At 37.1% G+C, this 9,573-nt stretch overlaps 1 protein-coding gene across 2 annotated transcripts in view; it reads left to right on the top strand.

The window, feature by feature from the left end:
* The first annotated feature begins 641 nt into the window (after nt 1–641).
* The window catches only part of SAMHD1 (SAM and HD domain containing deoxynucleoside triphosphate triphosphohydrolase 1), a 47,347-nt gene continuing 38,415 nt past the window's right edge, over nt 642–9,573 (top strand). Inside the window, exons 1-3 of one of the 2 annotated variants that reach the window (XM_011366587.2) lie at nt 642–990; nt 4,513–4,579; nt 8,373–8,445. In XM_011366587.2, the coding sequence (XP_011364889.1) occupies nt 774–990; nt 4,513–4,579; nt 8,373–8,445 (357 nt within the window). In that variant the 5' untranslated portion in view covers nt 642–773. The remainder of the gene's footprint in view (nt 991–4,512; nt 4,580–8,372; nt 8,446–9,573) is intronic. The other variant, XM_011366586.2, reaches the window with a different exon arrangement.

Genomic DNA, 9,573 nt, shown 5'->3' with positions numbered 1-9,573 from the left:
TTACCACCAGGTAGTAAAAGTCTTTGAAGATAAATTCTAAATAATCAGATCGGTCACTTGTTTTCCTCTGGGTAGGGGGTTGCGATGGAGAGAGGTGTTGAGGATTCTTTTGGAGAGAAGTCTGAAGTCAGTTCCTATATGGAAACCTGAAGAGAGGCTAAGAGTTCATGGACAGGCATCCCCAGGACCCTCTCACTGTCCAGCAATACTGGAGAACTTCTGAAATGCAAAAAGACACCTTCTCAATCAGATCTGGAGTCATTCCAGGGTCTTCTAGTTCAGCTTCTTGCCCATTTCTCTCTTCATTGGGAAGATGTTGGCAGCCTGATAACCTTTTAGGTTTCTTTTAAGTTTGGGGCACCTGAAACATAAGTAAGCCAGGGGTACTCATTCGGGGATAGATACCCTCAATTCACTATACGAGCCCGTGTTCCGATGGTGGCCAGACTTCCACGCCCCTGCCCTTATTAGCACCACCCTTAGTTCTGTTTCTCTCAGTTCAGTTTCTCATAAACGCCAGAAGGGGAGTGGGGGTAGGAGCGGGGTGGGGGAACCATTGGACTATCATTGCGCCTGCGCAGAGAACCAGCTGGCTGAAGTGGCTGGGCTGTCTGGCCCTGAGGTCTGAGCTGTCAGTGCGCCTGCGCCGGAGGCCAGTAGGCTGGCAACGCTGAGCCAGCTAACTCGCCTGCAGAGTCGGGCTGTCAGTGCGCCTGCGTGAGAGCCGTGCGCCGCTGTTCTTGACTGTTCTCTGGGGAGCTCTGGTTTTAGCCATGCAGTGCTCCGACTCCGAGCAGACCCCCAAAAAGTGCCGACTCGATGCCAGCCTTCTAAGTACCCCGCCGAACACTGCTGCCGCTGCTGCTGCGGCCGCAGAGTCCCCGGACTCCAAGCTCCACCGTAACCACAAGATCTGGGACCCGGAGCAGGTGTGCCGCTTCCTAATCTACTGTGACTTCAAAGATCCCAGAGTGCTGGACCGCGTCCGAGGTATCCGGGGTAGAGGGCTAGGGGTGGAGGCGGGGACAGCAGGCTTGAGAGAGCGCGAGTGAGCCGGGGGCCTCAAAGAGGACCCAAAGCGGAGAAGGGAGACCTGACGCGGGAGGCACCAGAAGGGGTGGACCTGAGGTGGGGGACGCCCAGGAGTGATACCCTGAGATGGAGGAAGGAGAAATGGAGGGTCTGGGATTGGGGACCCTGAGGAAGAAAGCAGACTTTGGGGATTGTGAACCTGGGTAGGACAGTTAGTCTAAATCTGGTGGGTTTCTTCAGGAACTTGCCACTACAGGGCCGGACAGGTGAGATTCAGGTTTTTCTTTTTTTTTTTTTTTTAAGTTAGAAGAACGTTTCCCTGGGACTCTGGTTGGAGGGTCTTGGTCATTAAGGTTTACCAGGCTGGGACACCTCTCTGTGCTACCTCAGCACCCTGAACACTTGCCACGTTAGAATATGTTTTGATGCTTTTAAATTTGTTTCCTCCACACAACTCTTTTCCCTTAACAACCCCCCCCCCCACACACACACACACAATTTGGGGATTTCCTGAAGGGGGAGGAACCCGTTTGGGTTTACGTCTAAATCCGCTTTGCCTACCATCGCATCCCAGTTAGGGCTCAATAAATGTTTGTTGACTGTACATGCAGAGCCTGGTAATGATCTTGCTTACTTCTTCAAAAGCTGTTTCTCTTTCTAAATCTAGACACTGGGGTTGTTCAGCTGACTTATGAACTCTCAGCGACCCACAACTTGGCAACATCAAAAGGAGAGATGTGCAAGTTATAGTAGACTTTACTGGCTCAAGTTCAAGTTTCTATTCACATGAAATCCAGTCAATTTCTCGTATGAAGTTTAGCTCATCATGACTTATCCTCTGTGGTATCCAATAGGAAAGTAGTGTGGTTTGCATATTCTCTAAACTTTTGCAATTGTTGGGTGGAGACCTCTTTGCCTAGGATGGGGAACTAGGGTGGGAGAAACTTTAGTGGTTCAAGACTTAGAGATAACATGATGGGTGTGGAAATTGTACTTCTCTTTTTCACTTTCCACCTTTTATTTCTCTCCACTGGTGGGATGGAATTTTTCTTTGAATAGCAACAGGTAGGGATGAAGTAGTTTTATATTTTCTGTCTCCCAAATGTGATTGGCTTTTTTGGCTCTCTGTTTCAGTGGTGTTTTGTAGATTATTTCATCAGCCTTCAGAATGATTTGTTTTCGAGCTTACAGTCTATTGCTAATAGAAAACGTTGTGCGCTTTTTATTGGTAAAAACTGACCAAGTGTCCAGTTGCTCATTTCTTACTGTCTGCTTTGTCTTGACCAAACTTTAGTCAGCTTCTCTCTTTCCTACAGGCCTCTGAACTCTTGCTTGCCTCCAAGACAGAGCAAACACTAAAAAAAGTGAAATATGTCCCTTGATCAACTTTTCCTGGGAACATTGTCCTGTCAGACCCAGTTTAGGGTTGCTTCCTCTCCAAAGGTCCTGCTTATTTCTGCTTGCCCCTCTTTTACTCTATACAAAAAGCAACACCTTTCTGTTTGATTTTGAACCGCATGTAAATTTCTGAGATCAGAATGCTCTCCCTATTGCAGTGGGTCTTTCTTTCTAATTAAAATCTCTATCTAAGCCCAGATTTGTTTTTATTTGACAAAGCTAAGCACAAGATGCTGGGTCTCTTTCCTCATGGAATACAGTCTCACAGGAACTCTGAAATTTAGAGACTATAATCCGTATTTTTTTACAGGTGACATGTTTGAAGTCCAAAGATGGTAAGTAATTTTCCAGAGGTCAAGCAGAGCTGGGTTTTAAGATTAGGTATTTAGATTCCAGAATTCATGCCAGCTGTACCTTAACAAGTGTTCTCATCAAAAAACATTGGATTCCCCTCAGCCATAAGGGAACAAAAAAAACATTTAAGAAACAAAACAAAACAAAAAAACATTAGATCCCGTAACCAAAGTTATAAAATCACTTGGGGGCGGCGGGGGGGCGGGGGGGGCGGGAGAAAAATGAACAAAACACGGACAGTTGACAACCAGCAAGTAAACACAGAAAAAGACATTCAATTTCAACAGTAGTTTAAAAAAATACCAATTTTTAAATTTAGATTGGAAAATATTTAAAGATAATAGGAGAAATGGGCAATCCAATAAAGTTGATGGAAGTGTCAGTTGGCTCAACCATAGACAGTTTGGCATTACCTCTTATAGGAAATTTCACTTATAAAAATTTGCAGATAAAATTTTATAGGTAGGTGTCCAAAGAAATATATTCAAGATTATACTTTTAACCATTGGTTATAAATAGAAAAAAAAAAGTTATTTAAATAGTAATTGGTAGTAATGGTAAATAATAATGATAGCTAATATTTATTGAGTGTTTACTTTGTGTGAAGTACTATTTTATGCATTTCACATCTTTTATGTTATAAAATCTTTACAACAACTGTGACATAGGTTCAGTATTACTCATTTTAGAGATGAGCATAAGGCTCAGAAAAAGATTAAATATGGCATATCTATATTATAAATACAAGACAAACATTAAAAATGATATAATTTAGTAAGTGACAAGAAAGATCTTTGGGTAGAAAAAGTAGATTATGAACATAATTTCATTTGTGTAAAATTACATATTGCACAGATGAGTGTCTTGAATGATACCTAAAATGTTAACAGTGGTTATTGGGGGAATTTAAGTTTTGATAGTTTGTACTTTATATTTTGATATTGTTTGGATTTTTTACATTGAATAATTTTTTTATGATTAGGAAAATACAAAAGTGCCATTTTCATTTAAACTTTTTCTTTTTTGAAATTTCTTATTTTCTTTTTACCTATTTTCTTTTTATGTGACCATGAAAAATGCACTTTTTTTTTTTAAGTTTTTTTCACCCATCCCCCCTACTTTTCTATCCCTTCGGCAACCATCAGTTTGTTCTTTGTCTCTTCAGGTCTCTCATTACCTTTAGAAAGAAGATTTTTGTTTGTCTGAAAATAATCCAGAATTCCGGAATCTGAAGTCAAGAAGGACTAGAATTAATTATATAAACAGAGAAAGAAAAATAAACCATATACGTCTTTCAAAAATACTGAGTATTATATGCTTTGCTTGGAGGTTTTAGAATAAAATCAACACTCCAGTCACAATTCAGACTGTGGTTTTGACTTGATTTAGGAACAAGAGACTTTCCCTACTCCCACCCCAAACCTTACCTATTTCAGAAGGAAGCACTGGTTTTGCGGCTTGACTTTCTTGCAAATAATTTACTCAAATAATTAAAATTTTTCACCTGATTTATCAAAAAAAGCCTCTTGGTATAGTTGGCTAATTAAAATTAAGACCTTCCCAGTGGCAAATCTGTAAAGTGGTATTTGGTATAGTCTGTTACCTCTAATGGGTGCACTCAATAAATGTTGATCTGAGCAAGTTCTGATGGATTCAAATTGAAAGAAATTGGAAAGCATGTGCTGTAAATACTGAAATCATTCATCTCTTTTCCCTTTTCTTCCACAGAAGAGAAAATCACAGGTTCATTACTGCCCTTTCTTAATGAGACTCATCTTGAAAATCTTGGTATAAGGTAAGAATGATAAAATTCATATTGTATCCAAGCATACTTTTCTTTTTTCATCTTTGAGAGGCAAAGCCCAAGATTGCTGATATTAACTGTCCTCCTTATAAATCTAGGAAGTGTTTTAAAACAACCCACTGCCTGCTGGTTAACAGTTGTTTTTGCCATGTAGACCCTATGTTTAATATTTCTGTAAACAACTTTGAGTGATCCTACTTGGGGATTTTTGTTTTTAAATGATTCCTATTTTTTCAAATTCTGCTCACAAGCTTTCATGAAGTTGGTAGTGACCAACTTTTTACTCTCAAGTTTAGACTAATTGAATTATACATACCAGAAAATATGTAAGAACTGATAGGGAAAAAAATGTTGGCGAAAAAAATCATTGAACTTATATCGAACCTATTTCTAGGTCTTCTTCAAGCTATCTTAAGATGGGAATGTATTCCCACTGTTTAATTTAAAGACACTCTCCAAAGTAGCTTGGTACTTTTTAGTTATATGATTTGGGACAAGGTATTTACCCTTCAGTTTCAATACCTATGAAATGGATAATAATGTATGTCAAATGATTAGCACATGATAAGCCCTTAATAAATTATATAGGTAGAGATTCTTAAGTATGGCTGGAGGTTCTAGGGTCTAGATTAGTGTGGGTTTACTTTAAAGATCTTAGTTAAGGATGTAGTATTTATTCCTTAAATTGGAGACTATTTCTTTTAGAGAATTGGCAACAGTGGTGAAATACAGTCTTTTCTTCTGGAAGTCCACTTAGCTAAGTGTTTTTGTGGTAACTGTAACCAAAGAATCAAAACAAAAGATTATACTGAATTACTTCATGTACTGTTGCTTAATAATTGATAATGAAAGTAAATTGTGTCTACAGCCATGCTACCCTGAATATGCCCGATCTTGGAAGCTAAGCAGGGTCGGGCCTAGTTAGCACTTGGATGGGAAACCACCTAGGAATACCAAATGCTGTAGGCATTTATAAAAATAAAGAAAAAGAAAAATAAAGAAAGTAGATTGTGAAAAAAGATCACCTCTGACTGACTTTTAATAAATGTCCTTTGGATCAGAATCTTGGTGGACCTCATCTTGCTTCTTTCATAATCACATTTCAGCCTCCTATATCCCCTCAGAGTCCCCCTTACAATCTGATTTTTTAATGTTAATAGTTGCTTACTATTTTAATCGAGTGGAATTTGTTCTAATAGAGTCTTTTTTTTTTTTTAAGGGAACTATATACTTTGTTGTCCCAGATATTATTAATTTACTAAACAAATATTTATGGAGGGCTCATATGTGTTAGGCATTCTTCCAAGAACTTGGGACACATGAGTGAACAAAATGAATAAAATTCCAAAAGGAATACTATATACCACAGCCCGCCTTATAACTAAGATGCATTCTATAGGGCTCCTCAGAGCTGTGTTTTCCTATATAGCAACTACTACCTGCATGTTTAAATTAATTTAAATAATTAAATTAAATTAAATTAAAATGTAAATTCCTCAGTTACGCTAGCCATATTTCAAGTGCTCAATAGACACTTACAGCTAGCGGCTCCCCTGTTGGGCAGGGCAGATATAAAACATTTCTGTCATGACAATGTTCTACTGGACAGAGCTTCCTTTGAAGATCCCAGTGGGATCAGCTGAAGTTGTTCACAGTGGTACCAGTGCAGCCAGCTTACTAATGTACCTTTGTACTTTTTCCCCCTCATTTCCTGTTTCACCTTTCCTAGTACCCTACTCTGATTCCCAGGATTCACATCCTATAATAAATTAACTGTATGCAAGCTCATGTCCTAGACCCTGCTTTCTAGAGGGACTCCAGTTTAGACAAGTACTTGTATTTCCTCAATTTTATAATCAACTATTAATTTAAAAGATTTTTCTAGGAAATAGGCAACTGTCACTTTAAATGTACAAAATAAGTGTAAGAATCATTAAAAATTGCGGAAATGATGAAATACAGAAATTAAATCTTATTTAGTCTAACTGTCCTGGCCCATGACTACTACAGATTTTTAAAGTATTTATTTTGCTATAGCCTTTGCTAAAACAAAAAAAAACCCTCTAGGTTTCAGGTGGCTATTTTTATATACTTTAATCAGTGATTTCTTTATGAATAGTTTCTTTGGGGCTTTTAACTAATTGATGAATACTGAGTATCAGCTCAGGAAAATACTAGGCAGTGAAGTTGGGTTTAGGTTTGGTATTTTATGCTGTGACTCCTGGTTATGCTTGACTGAGCAACTGTACTTAATCTGAGTCAGTTATAGCTCATTTATAAGTCCTCAAAGCCCGGCCTTTCCCTGTGTTTGTTATATGAAACTGATGAGGAGGATAGGGGAACAGTAAAACACAAGATGTGCTGCTTTAGTGATTTATCAGCTGTAATAATGCTTCTATACATCCCAAGAAAATCATTCTTAGATTTTTGATTTTGTACCATGGGCCTCAGGGTACAACATAGAAGCCAATTGTAATACTTCTGACTCCAAGTCTATCTAAGACTTTTAGCAACAGATTTATTTTTTCAACCTAATTACCTAATAAATCAGTAAAGGTGAACCCCTTGACTGCTGCTTCTGTTGACGTTCAGCTGGGTTAACGTGACTGGACCAATTAGTAAGTGTAAATAAAGCAGGATAATGAATTACAGGATTTTGAACTGTTTAATTCCTATTAGATTTCTTCTCAAAATTGGAGCATTATGAGAGATTACTAACAAAGGAAGATAGGTATAAATAAAGGTAAAACTTTCATATATAGTTGATTCATTCATGAGTCATGTCTTGTGCTCATAAGTCAAACTTGGACCTTTGCAGATCACCATTATAACCACTAATGTCCATTTATGGACTGATCGTGTGACCAAAAAACACCCCTGCCAAAGGGTCTCATATTGTCCTGCATTTCCAAGGCTTTTATTGTATCCTAGACATTTGCATTTGATTTGACTATATCTTAATTGCAGTAAATAATTATTTCTCTCCAAAAGTTGTTTTGATATGACAAAGGCTCATTTTGTTAACCAGATATAATGTTCCTGTATATAACATCTTTGGCCAATTTAGATAACTTTGAAACTCCTAGATTCTTATAGTTAAAACACTGCTGATGGAATAAATATTGAATTTATAATCAGGAATAATTTCCATAGCACCTGTAATCATAGTTAAAATTATCCTATAGTTCTTGAGCACAGGAACTGAGTGTTGTAACCCCAGCACGGTGCACACTGTTTAATTCCTCTCCAGCCCTGTAAGGTGGATGGTGTCATCCCTAAGCTACAGATGAGAACATCAATGTACCAGACAAGGTTAAGTGACTTTTCCAAGGTCACTTGCAGATTCCATGTGCAGATGCGAGCCAGTTCTGTCTGATTCAAAAGTCTTTTTTTATTATCACTATGCAGAGTGCTATCTTGAGTTTTCACTTATACGAGCCATGCAAATCCAGGATTATGAGGGTATATATTTACTTCAATTAGGTTAAAATAAGTCTGAAGTATAAATTGAGCATTCAGTAGATTGGTAGAAGATGTTGAAATATGAATTTACCAAGAGAGAAGAGGATCAAGGGCAGAAGCCTAGAGGGAGAATTTCATGTCTGAGAAACAAAGGAAGGAGAGTTTCTAGGAGGAATAAATTTGAATTATTAACCGTTCCTTTTAATTTGACTTCTCTTTCTATTAATGTAGATAATCTAAAGTTGAATATATACTATTATATACTCTAGCAATTATTATTAAGCAAATAATGATAGATTTGCTTATCTTGTCATAATTTTAGTTCCTCGTCGGAGAGAAAGAAGTTGCTCAGTTCCATCAAACAACTGAGTCAAACTTATGTTGATAAAAGGAAGGTAAGAGGAATCTAAGTTTATTGTCATGTTTTTTGAATATAAAGTGATGTAACTCAATTATCTAGAATTATTTTAAAAAAGAATGGAAGGAAATCTCAGTAATAGGATTGTGAATAATGGATTTTGATTTTTATAAATTTTCTGTATTTCCTAAAATAAGCACAGAATATTTAAATCAAAGAAAAACTGAAATATTTCAAGCATACAGGAAAGCATAAACAGACTATACTACCCAGCTTGTCAAATCTTAACATTTTGCCTACTTCGCTTCAGATCTATTGTTTATAGAACAAAATATTATAGACAATGGAAGACCTCCTTTGTACCCCTCCTTGATTCTATTTCCATCCTTTCTAACTCAAAAGTAATTGTCATCCTGAATTTGGTGTTTAATAATTTTCATGAATGTTTTGTGCTATCACTACATATTTGTGTATAGCCATAAACTGTGTATGATATTGTTTTACATGTTTTTAAAACTTTATGTAAGTCATATTTCACAGTAAGTTACCTTCTAAACTTTCATTTAACGTTATATTTTTGAGAATCATCTGTATCAATACAAATAGCCTTAGTTACCACCTTCAGTCATAGAATAACTTTTAAAGTTGTACTAAATTTTCCTTTCAGTTTTGATAAACCTTTTGGTTAAATGTTAGTTTAAAGTGTGGCTATACTCTTAAAGTTTAATATATCAATAATTGTTTACTTCTCATCCCTCAATCCTTTTCAGACATCAGAAGCCCCGTTTTTCAGACTCAGTGTCCCAAGAATCATTTTAACAAGCTCAGTCCCCATCTCAGAAATTCTGTTTCTGGGAATTTGGAGTTGAGACTCAGGAATGTGCATTTTTCAGAAGCTCTTTAGGATGCTTCTAATACCATAACTAAAGAAATGTTTTTTGATTGGTTGGTGACAGGAAGTGTACCTTATTGTTTACCCTTTGACATCTTTAAGTTAAGAATACTAAGTTTCAAACCTGGAAGAAGGTATAGGGTATCTCATTCCCCTTTTACACAATCATCACAATGCATAATCATCATTTGCATTTTTCATCAGAGGTGTTTTATGTATTTAATGTACAACACTTGAGTTATTTCAGAACCATGAGAATACATATTTCAACTT

This window comes from Pteropus vampyrus, unplaced genomic scaffold (genome assembly GCF_000151845.1).
Source record: "Pteropus vampyrus isolate Shadow unplaced genomic scaffold, Pvam_2.0 Scaffold125, whole genome shotgun sequence".
In the NCBI taxonomy this organism is placed as follows: Eukaryota; Metazoa; Chordata; class Mammalia; order Chiroptera; family Pteropodidae; genus Pteropus; species Pteropus vampyrus.
The sequence above is the reverse complement of the archived record's forward strand: the minus strand, read 5'-3'. Positions and strand labels throughout refer to the sequence as shown.